The sequence below is a fragment of the Scomber japonicus genome, chromosome 18 (assembly GCF_027409825.1).
Source record: "Scomber japonicus isolate fScoJap1 chromosome 18, fScoJap1.pri, whole genome shotgun sequence".
NCBI lineage: Eukaryota > Metazoa > Chordata > Actinopteri > Scombriformes > Scombridae > Scomber > Scomber japonicus.
Window position 1 is genome coordinate 13,404,821 of NC_070595.1, and position 20,715 is coordinate 13,425,535.

Here is a 20,715-nt window from a genome sequence, read left to right on the forward strand (position 1 = left end):
AAAACCTGAGTTTTACTAAAAAAGCACTTTATTAATCAAGCAGGTTTTCTCTTTTACAGAATGGAATGATATGAAAGATCTTAAGTTGAGAGTCTGTCTCCTTTGGAGATGAAAAAAACTTGAAGGCAAAATGAATAAAAGCAGACATTTTAAAAACTCAAAATGAGTTGAAAGTGCTCAGTCCCAGCCTGGCTTTGTTGCGGAGGCATGGGAAAGAAGGCCTGGCTCAGACTGCTCCAGGTCTGGGCGAAAGCCAACTGCAGACCAGGTTTACATTTCTTGCCAAATTATCATTGGCAACACATAAGGAGGGCGCTGCTTTCAAAAAAAAAAAAAAAAAAAATTATGCGCCAACCTTCTACAGTAGAAATCAAAGAGAAATATCAGCAGCATCCTCAACTTCCAATCACTCAACCGTTTGTTGTGATCCTTCCTATTTCTTTGAATACGTGGACCAAAGCTGAATTTGGACAAGGAGTGTTGGGCAAAGTGGTCAGCACAGGCAGTCCTTGAAGATCATAGTTGATGTGTAGAGTGGTTCAGTCATTGTGCTATAGCTTGATGGTGCCAGTGGGCAGGCTACTGTTACACAGTCTGTAGTAGCGAAGGTCGTTCACCAGCCGCTGCACACTTTGAGTGAATGAAGGCAGGTCCTAAAGAGAGAAAAGTTAGAGTAACATTAGAGCGGAGACAGGAGGAGCAGTAATCATCTCATCAAAATATAGAACATATATGCCAACAGATGTCACAGTACATTGACTTTAGAATAGCTCACAAACCCCACATGGCCGTGTCAGTTTGAAGCTGTGACTACATTAACAATTTGAAAAAAATATATTTGTCTTTTTCAAATTCTTACATTTACATTGTGTTCAATTTCATTCTTACCTGTTCAAGCTTGAAGTTACGAGCGAGTACAGTTCGTTGGTTGGTGTCCACACCCTGGCAGCCGTTGAGGAACTCTGGCATGAAAGCCGAGTAGAAGGCATCGAAGTCAACAGAGGCCATGTTGTAAATAGCGAGGGTGATCTCCTCTTGAAGTAGGTCGTGACTTTTGTGGAGAAGGACCTGCAGCAGCACGTTGATGAAGTGGAAGAGCATTGAGGTCCGGAACAGCTTCTAAAAAACAAAACAAAACAAGAAATACAAAAGAAATGACAAAGAAGTCCATAAATGAGTTGTAAGCACTGGGTGTAGCTCTCACCCAGTTACAGTGTGTGGATCATGGGACACATGCTGTCTAATTTACAGGTGAATCCTTTTATCAAGGACATTTACGAATTTGGTTTAGTTTGACAGTGATGTCTGAGATTTCAGAAGCCAAATTTACTGTTGGTTTAATTGAGGTGAAGGGTCACACTAGTAAGAGTCATGTACATTCTCTCTCTCCTTGTTACTAACTAGAGTCTATTTGTCAAAAAGGGATGCAACAGCCAAAATGAAAGAAATGAAATAGACATGTTCTAATGATAACAAGCCTGTCAGCTTTTAGATGGTTTTAGATAGATTTAGACTTTGTACAGATGTTTGTGATCTTTAGAGAATGAATCATAGAGACTCTGGTGATTCCCTGACTTCTTATCTATTGCCACGACTTGCCACTTATCTTGTGAATTATCTAAACATCTACTTGATAAACAGGCACACTATCTGTCCACATATTCATGGCTTGCAAATGATGTACTCTAATGACTTTGGTATAACTCTGACCTTTCTTCTAGCACCACTATGGAGGTTGATGGTTTCGTTTTTGTTTTTTTAAGTGAAACCGCGGAATTTTCCGTCGAAGCTGGTACACACATTCATGTCCCTCTCAGGATGAATTGTAACTTTGGCAATTCCCTCACTTTGAATCTAATGTCTTTCATCGGGTCAGGGTAAAAAGATTCCCATCAGCCTCAGTTTACATTGTGTTAACAACTCTGCTCATCAATAAAAGCTCAACTTACTCTGTGATATAACTTGTGCTTGCTGTTGAGTGACTCCAAATAGCAAAGATTCTGCTTGAATATGTGGATGTCTGGCTGCAGGAAGGACTGTCCAAAAGCCTGGAAAAGACATTAAAACAGTAAGTTAGTAAAATAAGAAGAGCTAGATTTAACACTGACTCATTTTACAATTTGATATGACTGTTGACTTGGAGATCAGATCAACATTTTTTAGTTCTTTGTGTTCCACATATAAAGCTGTATTTATTATTATTTACACTAACTATAAGTAAACTCTTATTTTCTTGACGAACAGAAACTCAAACTAAGCAAAGTCTCTCTCACACACACACACACACCTGCATGGCAGCTGTGAACTGGGCCTCGTTCTCCATGGTATCTTCAGTTGCTCCTCTTTGGACACTTGTTAAGACTGAAGTTTTAAAGAAGTACCTCCAGTTTTGGTGAAGTATTTGGTAAAGCAACTCAAACATCTCTGCCTTCACATCTGGTGAAGGTCGCTATCAAAGACAAAAAAGGCAAGAGACCATCAGTTATCCAACAGACAAAGATATATACAGTTATAAAATTGGATCATTATGTCAACTCAAGACAAGTGACCTACTGACCTCTGCCACAACTGGGTAAACCTGCTCCATGCACAGAGAGAGGATGCTGGGTAGGAAGGGCTTGAAAGCTTGACCTGGTTCTTGCACCACCACCTGCAGGATTTTCAGGAACTTCTGAACCACTCTACAGCCTGCACTGCCCTCCTGCAAAATACTGGCTGCCAGCTGTTCCCTGAAACACACACGAGTGACATTCCATTTTAAAACCTTTAGTAGATTCACCTAGATAGGATTTAATACTACTACAAATAATAACTACTATTAAATATATATGTTGTTTTAACCTGGTGAACATGCTGAGGAAAGTGTGGATGATTTGTCCTGTGAAGGCGACGCCCATCTGCACTCGCAACGCCTGAAACAGTGTCAAGAAGAAGGCCAGCATCTCATCTGTCACATCTGGAAGGAGAAATAACAATTAACACATAGCGCTCATTTTAATGTATACTTGACCATTAGACAGTAAAGGCCAATTCATGCTTTCTGTGTTTTTGCAGGGGAACTGTGGACTTCAGTCTAATTAGTAAATGAACTGACTCTTGATCCTGTGATCCCATTTTAATTTAAACCAGCAAACCTGCAGATGAGACACACTTACCTGGCTGTTGAATAAACACTGGGAAAAGGCTGAGGGACACTTGGACAGACTCCTGGAGACTCTGGTAGCAGATCTGACGTGATTTGGTGGATTCCCCAGAAATGCTGTCCACTAGGTCTCTGAGCACAGGCAGGGTTTGCTGGATCACTGTTTTCACTAGTCAAACAAAAGGTAGGGAACATCAACATTAGTATAATTAAAACAAAACAAAAAAACATACCAAAATGATCAAAAACAAACTAAAAAATGAAATACTAACCGTCATTCACATCATGTCGCCGTGGAGATACGTTCACCGTCCCTCTTAGAATACGATATTCCCGAGTGAGTGCTGTCAGTAGGCTGGCGTGGTTGCTGGAGCGTGTTTGCCACTGCTGTTCACTCTCTGGTAAATTCGGCCACGGGAGCAGCAGCATGTTGGATAAAGCCCTACACACCAACATGTGAGCCTGTATGAGCAGACACGCGCACACACAAAGACACAGACGGTAATAAATTCAAGTATTTAGGACATTTTAAGGACTTCAAACTTCTAGAGTATTTCAAAAACTTTGTGTGGACTTTTATTCAAAGATTATTTTATGACTACATATTAAAAAAGATCCAAATGATCAATTCTCTAGTAAATAATTGTCAAACAACAAACGTTTACCTCTTGGGGTAGTCTGCGGGTCTGATTCTCTGTAATGAGGTTGAAGATGTTCTGCACAGCTGGCAAAGTGACCAAGAACACAGGTCGCACAGTAGAGGTTATAGAAACCATCAGATGACATGCTGACAGCAGCAACTTTTCAGGTACCTGGAGATAAAAGAGAGAATTTAAGTGCTAGAAACAGAAAAAAAAAAGTCTGCTTTTCCTCACCAAGGCTTGCTCACTCAGGATACATGAACCCATGTTGGTCAGATAATGCTGAATTGTCTTAAATAAGGTAATTAATGAGTGACTCCCCTCCAGTAAAAATAGGTTTCCACTAGTGTATAGTGGGCCACTGGGCTGAGTTGACCGCCTGCTGGGCCTAAGAATCTGGGACATGAGAGCAGCTACTCGCTAACAGCTAGTGTTACATGTGTTTACAGCAGAAAGCAGGAGGGAGGACAGTTTTAATCAGCTGCTCTGTGCTGCGACTCTGCTGCTGCTGCACGATGGTCATGAAGCAGACACCTCAGTTTAACTGTACTGTCCTTCATCCGACCAAGCACTGATAACATGTTGAGTATTTTACAAATTACAGTTTTATTATTTGAAGAATATGGCGCTGATAAACAAAAATGAAGTAATGGGTGTTAGATTGGTGAAGGTGTTACCATGTAACCCCTCCCACCACCCCAAATCTCTTCTCAACGACTCAACCATTTCCCTTCACACACACACACACACACACACACACACACACACACACACACACACACACACTCAACCCTAACCATCGTCCTCCCTTCACACTTATTTTCATTTTAAAATCATGCAGTAGTTGGAGACAAGCTCAAATTAGGTGCAAATCAGTCTCTCTGGTGTCTTAAATCATCTATTTATCTAAGTATTTTTGGGACATTTTCTACCTAATAGAACACAGTCGACAGGAAATGAGGGAAGAGACAGATGAGGAAAACAACATGCATTAAAACTACTTGGCTGGACTCAAACACCCAGACAAGAGGAACAGTAACTAAAAAGCACCAGATGCATAAGCAAAAAACTCTGTGAAAGATTTGAAGTGTTGAAACCAAGTATCCATGAACTGAAGTAACTTACATTTGTCCCATGAATAATTTTAATTGACCTAAAATAAGAGATCCTGCATTGATCATATTTCAGGCTTTTTGAATTATGAGGGTTATATGTAATAACATACATGAAATGAATTCCTCTCAGACTCATTATAAAAACACATTTATAACACCAGAAAGGACAATAATACATAATAAAGTATGAGGGAAGCTACCTTAGCCGTGATGAGCGGGCTACTGGCATCTATTGCAGATTTGATGAGGTTGATGAACTGGCTCTGGTTTTGACTGTGGACCTCACTGTAGAACTGTGCGAGCCAATGAGAGTAGGCTTGTAAAGCGGCGAGGGCCTGTGCATGTCTGTAACAAACAAAACAAACAACTTCAACATATTGTCACAGCCTGAATAAAACATACCTGCTTTTTTCTAAATACACCTTTGGGTATCTTGTGATGTGTAATGAAGATGGGTCTACATTTCTACAAAGTCTTTATATGCAACTTCATTCTGTAAAACATGAAACTACACCAATGGCAACAAATGGGGGACTCCACATGAACTTCCCCAAACACTGAGCCAACAGCAAGAAACATTTTTTTAATGCTGGAAAATACGGCAAAATGTCTAAATTCACACAAACACTGTATCTGTCCACATAAGTTCCCTATTCTCTTGTCAGTGAGTGGTTTAGTCTTGTTATCTGTAACTGTGTGACACCCAGTGTGACACCCACATTAGGCCTGAGTTTTCTTTTAAACATGTGACACTCACACATCGATGAGGTCTGGCTTGAGCACAGAAGGCACGGCAGTCTCCAGGTCGTAAAGGCTCGTCTGAGATCCGTAGCAAGTCACTTCAACCAACCTTGAAAGAGAAACAAATGTTCTTTTAAAATTATTTGCTCTGTAAAATGAGTAGAAATTACCAGCCAAGATCAAGATTTACCTTTCACACCACTTAGTACGCTAAATATATTCAACCATTTAAACAGAACACTAAAAATAGAAACAAATGTCACTTCAAGGGCTGAAATTCAGTAATATTGACTTAAGAATGTGCAACAATACAGTTATTTCAGTTTATATACAAATGGAGCCTCATTGTGTTGCCACAAAAATCACTTTAGAATGTTTTGGTGACAGAGCACTGACCTCTCCACCACTGCAAGGGCATCGTTGAAACGTGCGGCGAAAACGTCTCCGATGAAATGCTCGGCCAAGCGTCCGACTGCTTGAAGTAGGGAGCTGAGGTCCCTGAGAGAACAGTGAAGTCGACGGCAATCGTTCTCTGCGGTGATGTTCAGCCTACGACCTGTAAGAAGGACATCATGACAGGTAAGCGTAACATTTTAATCTGTGGAATAACAATAACTCAGTGTGATGAAATGAAAAATAGTTACTTACTTGTGCCAGAGGTAACGATAAACTGCTGCAAACCCAAGTACACGTCCAAGTTTTCTTGAAGGACTGGAAACTTGAGAGAAAAGAGGGATAGGAGACACTGTATAACTCTACTGTACTATGTATAACTGTGTATTATCTGTAAAAAATATTAATTTACATATAATTATAATGCAAAAAATGTCCCAAAAAACAAAAAAACTGTTCATTTGAAAACAGCAGACATGTACAAAACGAACAATGCAAAATTGAAAGAGAAAAAAGAAAAGATAACCTCAGTTCCTTCAAACACAAACTTACTGAGAAGCTATTTGGAGGAACTGATTCTTAACAGTAATCAATTAATCAGATTGTACAGAATGCAGTGTTGAGTTTTATGACTAAACACAACTCATGTCCTGATATGTGTCCTGTTCAAATCTAACATGAAAAGTGAAACTCACACCCATAACACAAGAACAAACGGGAAGTTTAAAAAAAAAGTGTGCAAATGACCAAAACAGAAAGTCATATTCATGATTCTACATTTGATGCGTGTGTGAAATATTCATATAGCTTGTTAGATTTGAAAAGCTAATTAACACATGGGTACATCAAGCTCATTCTGCCTCAACAGTAACATGCAAGATGGAAGAAATCAATGTTAAAACTTTTACCACTGCAATGAAAACCTAGAACCTCATCTTCTAATGTTGATGTATACATTAACTTAAGATTAGTGAATCTCTGAAGTTGCTAGTAAAGTGTCATAGCTGTGGGTACCTGTGATTACACAATGATTTTGACATCAGAAAAGTATATTTCATGCACAATTTTAACACATGCCAGGCATCCAATCCATGTTTAAGGTTGTAAGCTCTATTACAGCTACCACAACACATTTAGATATCTTACCAAAGTGGTGAATGCATGGGATGGAAGCAGCTCCATCACCTTGGCAACCACCTCGAGACTCTGACGCAGGTACCTTTGCCACTCGGTCTGTTGCTATAGTTACCAAATGAAGGAGAACATTAGGATTTGAAGTGAAATATACTGGATATGGTTTTGTAAGGTGGGCATGTCATTAAAGGGTTTATATGCTAATAATATAATAAAAACACAGAACATAGTAAGTGTAAAAGGTACAAACTGAAAATTGTTCTTACATCATCATCCAAAGTCTCATCATCCAGCTCTTCCAACTGAGCCTGATTGTATCTGAACTGTATGCGATTCAGAACTTCCCTTAAGAGAAGAACTAAGGCATCTTTGTACCTGTCAAACAAAACAGTCATTTATTTAAAGCACATCTGAAACAACAGCCAAGACAAACTAGAAGAGCAGATCTCCATAAATATAGGTTTCCCTATATAGATGTATGCAAAGTGTTCTTGTATAGTACAGTCTCAGTTTTATGAAAGATATACAGGGTATTGAAACTGAGTGCAAAAAATAGGCAGATGGGTCCAGTAGTATGTGAGTTTAGCTTCACATACACACACAGATAAACACTTGCAGGCATGCACACAAACACATACACGACCAAACGCATGATCTGCACATAATCACCAGACATTTGATTGTCTATTTTTCATATGGTATCATGAATTTAAGATCATTCATCATTTTTAAGTTCAACAGGATTAATAGTATTTTTGGGTAACTTACCTATTTAGAACACTATCTCTGTCAGCCAGCCTGCTTTTGATTTTGGTTGTTAGAAAATCCAAAAACACACTCCATATATCCAAACAGGCAAAGTAGCCCTCATGGGTCGGCTGAAAAACAAATGAGAAGCAAGTTATGTAATCTGTCACATGTTATAGGAGCTGAGAAGTAAACACACAGTGCTGTGCTGCATGAATAAATGGCTTTCTGACTCATTACCTGGTTGAAGGTGTACTTGAAAAGCAGGCCAAGAAACTCTACAATTGGAAACTGAGGACTGGACTCAATCCGCCTCAAGTGAACACTGACAAACAGGCGCAGAAAATCTGTGAACTTTTCCAAGTAACTGCAAGATAAAAGATAAAATGTTAACAAGAAAAAACATGCAAGGCTTGTAGGCAGGAGTTACTTCATATTGTTTATGCAGGTCAATAAGAACACTATTTCTTAAACCAGACCGAATACCCACACTGTCAGAGGACGTCACATTACACAACCATAATGTTCATCTTGACAACTGTCAGTGACAGCTGCACAAACTACAAGACCACTCATGGCAATATCAAGATTGTATGATGTATGACTGGGATGTAAAATGAAAAGGGGGAATAAAAGACGCTCAAAAACAGATGTCTGGGGGGGCCAAACAAGCCACATCCAGTCTTTATAAGTCATCAATCAGTTTGTGGTTAGAAACTGAGTTTGCAAAAAAAACAAAAACACATTCAAACTCGAAAATGAAACAATAAACAGTTATATTAATTAGAGAGGAACTCTAAATGAAATTGAGTTCATGTTAAAAACAAAACAAAGCAAAACATCTAACCGGACCACAGAGGCATGGGGTTATTCTCAGCCACTCTAGTCAACTGAAAAACAGATGAAAATACTGAAATACATAAAAATGTGTTATAACAGCGCAGTATTATACATAGACAGAAAGAATAGGTCAGAATGACACATGTGACAGAGCTGAGGTACACGGCTGTATAGAGCCAGTGTACAGAGCAGTAGTGATGAAAACAAAGACTGTTTTAAGAGAAGAACTGCTAAGAAATAGCTCAGAGCAATCTCTGACTGCATATTAGTCTTGTGCAACAATAAATATGACCAGCAGCAGACTATATGCTGAAATGACAACATTATGCTATGCTGTCTATTAATGGTCAAACTAATACCAGTGCAGGGACTGAGACGTACCTCTCATCGAGCTCCTGAAGGCGACTCTTGACTGTATGAGCGTTATTCTCTCGTGTCAGCCTCTGCAGGAGAAAGAAGGTCTGCTGGAACATGCGCAGCAGGTACTCCTCAAAATCCAATGGCACACAATTCTTTGACACCAGTTCATTGACACAGGTCATGGCGAGTACACCGAGCCGGGCGCGATCAACCTTGCTGCCCTCGCTCTGCTGTCCGTTTCGCCCTCCTCCATTCGATGTATGCATTGTCCCTGGATTAAGTTGTCCATTAGAAGAGGAAGAGTTGGAGGAGATGAAAGGTCCTGTCTTGGCCTTTGTCCGAAGATCACAACCGAAACGCGCAAAATGGAAAATGGATGCCAGCAGTGTGGGTGTAATGCTTGTGGATAGAGGGATCCAGCTGAACAGGTGAGCCAAACACTCCAAAACAAGACAACACACCTGTTGAGTCTCATTGTCCAGTGCTGCCATCGGCTGGCAAAGTAGCTTTGAGTACTGACTGCCCTGAAACAAACTGCCCAGCAATTCCACTGACGAATTGAAGAGGCACAAAATAGCCTGGTTAACACATGACAACAAACCACTTGATAAAAAACTGGCTTTGCTATAATGAAAACAAGCAACAACTGCTCTATTGTTATAACCACATTACTAACATGATTTTGCAGTTTTACGTAACAAGAAATGTTCACTCACTACTTTCCCCTGAGGTGGGTGAGGGAGGTGGGGTGGAAGCAGTAATATTGTGCTTATCCCAATAGGTCTCCAGGATACCTGCAACACAAGACGGTGATAAGAAAATTAAACCCAAAAAGATTGCTCTGACTGGCAACGTAACGCTTTAACATTAAAATACTGAAAGTCCTCAATACCTAGTCGTACCATGGGTGGCTTTATAACCAATTCAAACAGCATTTCTGTGAATGTGGCTTAATTTGAATTATACAACGAATATCTGCTTGTCCTAAACATGCTTTGCAACGTGGGATTCAACATTTAACTTACATCAGTATCAATCATCAGTTGTACACCACAACTAAAACAAGAATAAACAGAGGTGCTTGAATTGGTTTTGTACATTGTGACTACATCCTGCTGTTGTGCTCCAATACTGAAAAGAATGCACTACTGTGAACCTACAAGCAACAACTAGAGGGGCTTTGCTGCCCCAGAAAAAAGTATAAAAAGTTGCTCTCACCTGTCAACAGTCCAAGCACTGTCGGTACCTGCTCCAGCAGAAGTTTACGCAGCTCATCTTTTCTGGCAACACAGAGGTCTTCTCGAGGACATGCAAGTTCCTCTGATGTGGTTTTTAGCATCACCAACCCCAATGGAGCCAGAGCTGGTGACTGGATCAACTGCAGTTGACAAAAAGATTGACAGACAACTGCTTTAATCAATACAGATTACTTTAGTTTGCTCACCACCTACAGGTCTGATCTGAACTGATAGAAGCTTAATGTGGGTTGGGTCACCATTTTTTCATAGTGTTTTATAGCCACGGTGGGAAAAACGTGTCTACAATAAAGACCACCTCTGATATCATCTTAAACAATTAATACACTAAAATAAGATACACACAGAAAATCCAATTTACATGATGAGTGTGTCCGTTGAAGGAAGTCATCTACTAATTAAATCAATAACTAGACAGTTATAATACATGCAGGAGAATCTATTATCTGTGGCTTACCAACAATTTCCCTGCAGTGTAATTAATCCATTACTTTCCTGCTAATAAATGTGCTTTTATTCCCAAAGGAAAATTATTTCAAATCAATTTGATAAAATGTGTTTCATTTGTTAAAAGGGGGAGCGTGTAGTGGAACTAGAGAAGCAAGCAGGAAGGCGGGACTACTGAGCAGGCCTTAGCATTCAGATGAAACTGCCTATTAAGCAGCGGGACCAGTGAGTATAAGTCAGCCTAAGCAGATACAGTGTAACTTTAAGGCCAGGTCAAGCCACCAAGTATCTGCTCTTTACTTTGGTGACAGTCAGTTTTCAAAGGCAACTTAAAAGTATGTTAGGTCAGGGCTAGAGAATGGTGTCGCCTGTCAGAGGATTCAGATTTATGACCTGTGAGCCTGGTATCCACTGCAGGGCATGATGATAGGTCAAACATAGTTTAACATGAATACTCAGCATGTCCAATCAGCTGTAATTTTACTCTCACGCCTGTCCCCGGCTGTGAAGGAAGAGAAGTTTGCAAATGGAGGGTGATGGTATACTATGACCTCCGATGTAGACTTTTTTTCTTGAAACCTAATCAATTAAATTTACATTTTGCGATGAAAGACTATCCACCAAGTAGCAGATAAATGATGTAAGATCAATTAAAACACATTCATATCTAAATTGAATAAAAATACATTGTTCTAAAAGTAGAGTAAAATCAAAACCAAAGTAAACCTGAAATGCAGATGTGCAGGACAGATGTAACATTATCAAAGAACAGAGTAGCTGTGGTTTTGAACTGTAACACATCAATCATCAGCCAGCTACTACCGACTGAAACACAACAACAGAGACCACATCTGCAGGACATACCTGAAGCGTGTTTGTGAAGAAATCATGATAGAACATCGGCCAGTCTTGGCGACCAATGTCCACGATGACTTTACAGAGTTTATTACGGATAAAATAGGGCACAGATTTGTGCTGTGCAAGCAGGAGTTTCGGCAAACAGTTGCGAATCTCCATCTTGTCTTGTGAAGCAACACCGATCCACATCTTGTTTACCAGATTCTGTAAATAAAGAGGAACAATCAGCTGTCAGAAGTGTGACTAGGCATTTATGCAGACCAATATTTAATAACAGTTCTCAATAATCTGTCTGATCTGGATGTTCTGATATATTGAAAACCTTTTTACCAACACTGTATACTGCAAATGCAACACTGCAAATGAAACTCCTAAATTGAAGCACATGTGTCTGAGATATGCATGAAAAAAGGTGAAACTATGTCACAGGAAGTTCAGCTTTTTAACCCGTGCAATGTGTAAGTTGCATAATGGGTTTTGCAAAATAAAAGAAACGAGGAAACAGGAAAACAGCATCTTTACCACTTCATGTGTTCAGACCTCAAAACCCATGCTTTTCTTTGTATTTTGAAAGCATAAAAAAGGTAAAAAAACAAAAAACACAGTTCTATGAACTGAAAATCTTCCACCTACAAGACTTACTTCAAATACTGTGAGGCTGTACATCATTACATACTCATTCCGAGTATTAGAGAGGAAGAATAAGCAGTGGCGCCATGCTCCATTCTGCTGTGCAAAATTATTCAGCAGCTCCTCTGCAGAAAAAAGGAAGTGGGCTTGATCACCGACAGACATACATGACAGTGTAATACTGTGTTTGCAGACATTCTGAAAGTAATGCGTCACCACACAGGAAATGCATTAAAAAGAAGTGCAAAAAAACTTTTAATATTAAACTAATCATTTCAGTTGACATAAACACACTCAACGGTGACAGCAAGAACTGCAATACATTTTATTTGTAAATCCAGATTTTCTAAAGCAGCCAGCTGTCAACTGTTAACAAACTTAGTCGAGAATATCAAACAGGCAAAAACTTTCACCATTTGACAAATTATATTTAAATATATGAGAGGGCCTTGTGTATCTTGACAATTGATCAAATGGGGGGGGGGATCTAATTTCATTTTTCATAAAAAAAAACAGTCAAATTTGATATATGTGCTATTAAAAGTGGTTTTAGAGTCAAACTTTACTTTGTTTACGTTAAAACCTGGCTTACTGGAAAGCAGAGATCTGACGAGCAGATTTTCACATGGTCAAACCTACCTATTTCTCTTTTTCTCTCATTGGTTGTACAGCTGTGAAAGAACTCCGTCATCAGACTCTCCAGAGCACGTAGCGATGACTCCTCTGATGACTGGTGGGTAATAAAAGACAGAGTTAAATTCAAAATGCAACTTTAGACAATTTTAGATTATGCATGATTCAAACCACACACACACACACACACACACACATATATATATATTTGTCCTATGTACCTATAAACATCACATCAGTCACACTTTAAATCACCAGTGCGATCTGTCTGATGGTTATATATAATAACCATTTGACAAATTTTTTTTGCAATGTCATGCAGTGTACATGAATAGAAGATGCTCAGCTGCAGACCAATCATCAGTCACTTCAAACAGCCGCTTGTGAACAGGAAACAAATTTTTGCAATGAAGAAGACAATGGATCCCATTCAAACATCTTGATTGCAACCCTGGCATTTATCATGCCATCTTGTTTTCTATTTATTTGGTACAAAATGTTTTGTCTTCTTTGTGCAAAGTGCTTCAACAGGGCTGATTTAAGGACATCTTGTAGAAGTGCCTACAGGCATATATGTACCATCTTGCTTAATGAGCTGGAAATGTATTTTCCCATGCTCATACCTGCTCATAGTTATAGCTGGATATTATTACACATGTTTTGGCATAGTCTCATGGAAATATGGTTCAAGACTATAATCAGATTTGCTAATATGGTTCAGAATGCTGAGGATTGCATGATATTTTTTATACAAACCAAAGCAAATTGTACATATAAAATCTGATGTAATACCACACTTGCACAGGTGGAGGAAGTTGGGCCCTGCCTGGCTAAACACGAGATAGCAAATTGAGATTTTAAAGAGCAGCTCCTGTAACAGGCGGATCTGAATTCCTCAAATAAGCCACAACTTGCCGAGACTGAACACTTCTCAGGGCAAATATTCAGTTTTGCAAGATGGGCGTCTTGTATCGTGAAATGGCTTAAAGGAGCTGTCACATCCCGTGAAATACCTGTCCTCTCACAAACCGTTACACGACTTCCCTGGCCGATAGAGCTGTATGTTAGCTATACAGTGAATAATTCAAATGCATTATTATAATTAACTCAACTTTAGGTCTTCCTGTTCAAGTGTGCGAATCAAGAGCTTATGCACCATGTTGGTTAGCTGTTAGCATGAGACAGAAAGCTAGGTTGAACACCTTGTCAAAAATAATAAGCATGAAACTGTACTTACCATGTTTAACTGGCTCAGATGATTTCTTTAGTTCAGTCTCGTACTAATTTACAGCAATAAGACAACAATATGCGACCGAGCGAGCCCAATCTGTAGCTAACGTTAGCTTAGGTGTTGCTGGCTAACGTAACCGCAGAGGGGCTTCATCATGGTATGCTCGCTTACTTTAAGGTCGATACTTCCCCAATAAATAACCAGCAAAGACAGGCGACGTTTGCTTTCCTCACAACAATCTTTAAACACTGACTTAATTTCCACCTTGCTCGAGTAGCTTGGACGCAGTTTTCCCCGATTTACCAGGCAGCTATCTCGAGTTGCATTGTCGTCGTTTAATTCCGTCAACAACCAAGTTAAATATGGAGTTCTTTGTTTTGTGGAAACTAAACTAACACTGGCTCAGGAAGCATAGAAAGAAAGAAATGTGCGGCGTTAATTAGCTTTCCCTGTCTGTGTGGTCTAGGTGTTTTGAAGCTGGTTTAAGTTATACCCCCAAATGCTAATGTTGCAGCGGGTGGCTAGCTCGCTAGCTTTTCTAGAAAGATGAAGGCATCATTTTCGTTAGCTCGGTTGGCTGTCAAACGTAGACATGCTTACAGGGCTGTCGCTCACTACCTGCCTTTGACCGTCTGCAATTTCAAAGCGGGTAATTATGCACACCTAAGTAATGCAGCAGACAAATTTGTACTAACACTAAATATACAATACTATGCGCGCTTGTGCCTGTTATTCCCCTTTTCAGTGCTTAGGGCGGCTCAGAAATATAGCTCGCTTGCTGGTTACAGGATTTCTTCGCAACTTCCTCTTCTGCTGCAGGAATGAACCAACCCAAAGCAGCTTGTGTCAAGTCAGTCACATTTAAAAAAGCCTCAATCTCCGGTTATACCTTTCAAATTACAGTAGTTTTATTTGAATAAAAACATGCAATCCAGCTTCCTGAAACTATCAGTATGCATATGAGTTATACATAAAAATGATATAATACATATACTATAATATAAATGATGAACGTGGTCACATATTATTGCCCTCGTGCTAAAATAGAAACTATATCTACAATTCAATTTGTGTATATAAGGTAGGCCTGATATAATGAGAATTCATATGAGATATATCTGAAAGTATTTGTAGAAGGGCTGTGTAAATTGTATTGCAAACATATGGTAGAAATAAAGTCATTACATTTGGGGAGGGCACATACATGACATAAAGTAAGGCATTATAGTTTAACAATAAAACGATAAAAAAAAAGTAAAGATACACTATCAAAATGTCAACATATGTACAACCTTGCATTATGAGGCAGTGCATATGAAAGTGGAAATGGCAGTTTTGCGATGTAATCACATAATATAACACTACCATAGAATAAGCAGGTGAGAGCAAGATGATTACCTTTGCTAAAATATTCAAAATAATTATAATTGGTTACATGGCTCAATGCATATTACAGTCACTCTTGGTTTAAGAGGTTATTCATTTCAGCTGAGTGCATCTTTTTATTTATAATTTATTTATCAAATGAGAAATTAATTAAATAGATTAATTATACTTTTTAATTTAGCTCCAAAAGCTCTCAGTGAACCAGTATTCACTTGAATTCAAAACAGAAAAGGAAAGGAAGATGTTTTTAAAGTCGATCTTGAAACAATAGTCAGGTGTCCAAATGCACTGTACACTTAAAGTTTTTGTTTGCTGAAGCAAAATGGCCTTAAATGTCTAGATGTCCACTGAAAGTTTTTCCATATTGAGCTGCGATGGACAGACAAACAAAAGAAACAGAAAATTTCACACTAAAAAAATTCAATTTTGGGAGATATCCACTTCATTAAGTTAACTCAGACTGCTGAATCCTCAGATAAACTTTGGAAATCATTTTTGAAAGGATGCACTTTACACAGGGATATAATTACATCTGTATCCTTTATTCACAGTAATTCCAATTAGCCACATCTAATAATAATAAATAATAATAATAATTTTATTTTGTATAGCGCCTCTCACAAAACCCAAGGTCGCTTCACAATAACAATAAACAGACAAAAACACACATTTAGCCGGCAAAAGCCTCCAGGCCTTTTCAACATTGATTTAAAAGAGTCCAGAGTTGGTGCTTGGTGAATGTCCTGAGGGAGCGAGTTCCACAGTGTAGGAGCTGCCACACTAAAGGCCCTGCTCCCAAAGGTTTGCCTTCTGGTGCGGGGAATGGACAGGAGGCCCAAGTCAGCAGAGTGCAGGTCCCGTGAAGGGTGGTGAACATGGAGGAGGTCTGTTAAGTACTGGGGTGCAGGGGTATGAAGAGCTTTATAGGTGATTGAGTGTGGGGGTGATGTGCTGCCAGGGTTTGGTTCGAGTGAGAACCTTGGCAGCTGAGTTTTGGACATGTTGGAGCCTGTCCAGTGTTTTATTGGGGACCCCATACAAGATGGCATTACAATAGTCCAGACGTGAGGTGATGAATGCATGTATGAGAGCAACTGAGTCAGACATAAGAGCCTGAATAGCCACAATAGCCACATTCCAAACTTGCTAACACACAGACTTCCTAGCACGAGTGCCTTTGACCATCAACCACTGGGCATTTGAACAGTTTCCTCTTACTGACACAGTAATAATGGTAATGGGTATACTTAAGAGAACAATTAAAATACTTGAAAAAAGAAAATTAGAAAATTAGTTGCATCAACTGCAGATGATACAGTATTAAACACTTTCTCCAGGCAGTTAACATCCCTCACCTCCAGTGTGGTTTCCCTTCAATGCTGAGAGAAACCCTCAGATAAGAAATTAAAAAATCCATCTAAACAATGTAGAATATTTTATGCAGATATTCTACATGTCTGCTGATCAATGCACTGACTTTAGACAGTTGGTCAGAAACCATCCTGTCATTGTCATTAAGTATGTGTTCAGTCAGTAAATGTCCTCCATATTCCAAGTGAAGGATTTTACATCTTATAAGAAGTAAGTTAATGATATATAATTTAAAACGATGAGGATCATCAATGTAGCTTCAAGTGGATTCCTTCTCCTTGGTAGAGTTATTGTCAAGGCAATTGTCTCTGATTGTGAATTTGTTATTTTTCTTGAATGTGCTGTCTTTGTGCCTGCATGCTATATGCCCAGGCTCTGTCCACACCATGTCCCTCAATCCTGCAGGGTGTCCAGTCAGGGAAAGGAAAACGACCAGCTACCACTAGAGCGTCATCTGGAAGCTCAGTCTTCAGCTTCTCCTGCAATAATGAAAGCTACAAACACAAGAGCACTAAGAAAAATGACTGCAATACTCAAACAGAGGTTGAAATTTCTTATATTTACTCAAACTGGAATTGACTCATAATAACCTGCATCTCAACCATGTGCTGACAGATTTATCTTAGAATAATTGTTAAATCAGTAAGTTGTAACCACCTGGCTGTAACAGTGTAAAAACTATTTAAAGAATTCAGACAAAAAAGTATTTGTTAAAACACTGTGTTCACCAAAGGAGTGATACTAAAACATGATTAAAAACAAGGCAGGAAATAGGTTTCGCCCCAAACCAAGTGAAATTGCTACACTTGTCCACTGAGATATCTTACAAAGGCCAGGGGCAGTGCAAAAGCTTTTACGCTCTAAGCCCTGACATTAAATCATCCAACACATTACATAACACCTGGCATAAAGGCTTTCTATTTCAAGACAGAACAAGAAATGCCTGCAGGCGACTCACTGTGCCTCATCTCATCCGACTTTCAAAGAGCTCATCATAATTTTTTTCTTTATTGTTGCATCATTTGTCTCTGAGCTATATCAGAATGGTCTCTGATCCATTTATTTTGTTGTTCTTACTCACCACGCTAGGTGCCAAAAACACTGTGATATTCTTGCATTTTGACAAGTCGACCTGTAATGAGATACAAGGCAGCATGTCGATATGCCAATAAACAATTCAAGATTTAAATATTGATATAATAATTGCATATAAAAACATATAAAATTTAGACATGCACCGATATCAGTACTGGTATCTATTATCAGTTGGATATTGACTAATAAATTGGTAACAATGGGCTGATTTAGTGCCGGATACCATTATTTAATAAATAAAAAATAAGTACATTTATATGTATGTCCTTGTTACATTACATATTTAAGTCAAGCAAGACCAAATACAGTGATTGTTTCATAATTAATGTTTTCATTTCATGGTGGGGCAGCATGGATCAAAGGCTCCTAACTGATAACTGAGCTGTCCAATTTGAACAGGAGCTTTACTAATGCCATAACACAAGCCATAAATGTCAAACCTTCCAGAGATCTTCTCGTAGGTATGACACTTTGGCATGGTGGCCTGCTCTCCATGCATGAAAGCGGGCCAATCGAACAAGCCAGGGGTTGAGCTCGTATCCAACAGCGGGAGTGAAACCCTGCTGATGTGCTTCCAAAACCTTGAGGGTTAAAAATGAACACAATCATATGTTTTTGCCAGTTCAAGGTTCAAAGGTTAGCCCAAATATCTTGCTTATACTTACAATGCGACCATCACCAGATCCCAAATCCACGAGGCCTCCCTTTCGACCTCTCAGCAGTGTCATTACATTCTGTACTTGAGCTTTGCTGGCAGGAATGTACGGGACCTGAAAGACATAATACACAGCTGCTCATAAAAGGCATTGATGTTTCTCAAGCCTTTCAGAGGTACGAGTTCCAGAAGCAGCTACATCAATAATTATTCCAAATATTATGACAATATAGATCATACCTGTAACCTCAAGGGGACTTTTCGGAAACCTGGCTGGAGGATTCCCACCCACATAGCATATACAGCAAGCCCAGTGCCAGCAGCTATCTGAGCCACACCCCAAGCTCCGAGTTGCTTTGTCTGGAGTTCAGCAAAGGCCTCATCTGGTGTGCCATCATCCATTTCTGTGTGAAATGTGTAGTTCAGGGTCTAGGTAAATTTAATTAAAAAGAAAATACTAACTCACAATGAAAGGGTTACAAAAGAGCTGTGGCTGTATGTGTTTGTTGTATGCAATAATTATTGAGAAATATTAATAATCTCAACATTGACACACACATAACTTACGTGTTAAAAAATGTTGTGCTCCAGCACAGTGGCTGCAGAAAAGACCATCACTGATCATAAGCTCCTGTATAAGCCTGTATTTCAGCTGAGTGCCTGGATTAAGTCTGTAGGTTGAGTTTACCTTTTCAACGTGGTTGTTTTCCTTTTACAGTCAGCCCCCTTTTCCTTCTACATAAAAGCCAGTCAGGTTTACAGACACTGATGTTGTACTAATCAGGTGATTGACTGGTGTCTTTTATTGTTTTTGTATAAGAAAGTCTAACCCTACTGGTTTAGAGAACGTGCTGATGTATCAAAACGTAGCCTTGAATAACTTTTTTCCATTTCGCCCCACATGTACAGTACAGTAACATTTACTGGTTAAATGTGTTAAGCTTCAGATTTTAAAGAATGAATTAACCTTTACACTGAGCAGATATGTCTGTGGCAGACAACATGCAGCCAGTTTATTACCATGTAATTACGTTATCTGGAACAGTACCGACACATCCCGTCATTAGCAAAAATCTTGTATGCCTATACTGCCATACACAAACAACAACAGTGCGGGTATTAAAGTATTAAACAAATAATACCTCATTGACCTGCAGGAGGGAGGGCGGACAGATTCACCGTCGGACCAGTCCGTCTTCCAAACTATTCCGCCCAACCGGGAGCTAAATGGTTCCGGGAGTGTGGCGCATGGGGTGAAATTCCAGATACGATTGTTAGTTTCATGTAGTAACACGTATGTATGTATGTATGCATGCATGTATCTATGTATACAGTGCTGAAAGAAGTAATCAGATCATTCACTTAAATAAAAAGTATCGATACAGCAGGGTTCTACTCATTGAAGCAAATTTCCATATGGATGGAAAATGGAATTTTGAGAGGTTGTGATCATGGTGACTGGTGAGTGATTAATTGGTCTTCAGTGGTGCAGGAAGTATTCAGATCCTTTACTTAAAAAAAAAAAAAAGGTACAAATACAGGAATGTAAAAACACTCAACCAGTAAACACCCTGCATGAAAAACCCTACTGAAGTAAAAGTACATACACTACAATGTAGCTAAAGTATTAGAGTAAAAGTAGTGGGTTGGTCCCTCTGACTGATATATTATTATATAGGACATCATTAGATTATTAATGCTGAAGCATCGGTGTGTAAGCAGCATGTTACTGTTGTAGCTGCTGGAGACGGAGCTCGTTTAACTACTTCATATACAGTTAACAAGTTTAGTCCAGTGGGTCCCAACCTAGTGGTCAGGCCCTTCCAAAGGGTCACCAGATAAATCTGGGGTGGGGTTGTGAGATGATTAATGGGAGAGCAAAGAAGAAAACACAAAGTTCTGATGCACAAATCTGTTTCAGCTTATGGACTTGTTCCTCCTCTTTTGCCTTCCTTCATCCCAGTTGAAAAATCAAAGCCCTTCTCAACTTTTTGCCCCTTGGGTAAAATGAAATATTTATTCCATATGAACACAATACTT

General features: G+C 39.2%; 2 protein-coding genes across 2 annotated transcripts; both read right to left on the minus strand.

Moving 5' to 3' along the window:
- Window positions 1–12: 12 nt before the first annotated feature.
- Window positions 13–14,956, minus strand: xpo6 (exportin 6). The gene is made up of 24 exons (XM_053338313.1): window positions 14,175–14,956; window positions 12,944–13,034; window positions 12,317–12,429; window positions 11,681–11,878; window positions 10,332–10,491; window positions 9,830–9,907; window positions 9,135–9,663; window positions 8,154–8,280; window positions 7,935–8,044; window positions 7,433–7,541; window positions 7,179–7,271; window positions 6,288–6,357; window positions 6,036–6,195; window positions 5,656–5,748; window positions 5,099–5,243; window positions 3,808–3,954; window positions 3,415–3,604; window positions 3,156–3,311; window positions 2,842–2,956; window positions 2,558–2,729; window positions 2,288–2,449; window positions 1,950–2,048; window positions 889–1,119; window positions 13–653 (listed from the first exon to the last, which is right to left on the minus strand). Exons 1-24 carry the CDS (start codon window positions 14,175–14,177, stop codon window positions 552–554), a joined length of 3,453 nt encoding a protein of 1,150 aa, XP_053194288.1. The 5' UTR covers window positions 14,178–14,956; the 3' UTR covers window positions 13–551.
- A 1,994-nt stretch (window positions 14,957–16,950) lies between these two features.
- Window positions 16,951–19,860, minus strand: antkmt (adenine nucleotide translocase lysine methyltransferase). The gene is made up of 6 exons (XM_053338325.1): window positions 19,818–19,860; window positions 18,916–19,104; window positions 18,686–18,790; window positions 18,461–18,601; window positions 18,007–18,057; window positions 16,951–17,419 (listed from the first exon to the last, which is right to left on the minus strand). Exons 2-6 carry the CDS (start codon window positions 19,075–19,077, stop codon window positions 17,249–17,251), a joined length of 630 nt encoding a protein of 209 aa, XP_053194300.1. The 5' UTR covers window positions 19,078–19,104; window positions 19,818–19,860; the 3' UTR covers window positions 16,951–17,248.
- Between the last annotated feature and the right edge of the window lie 855 nt (window positions 19,861–20,715).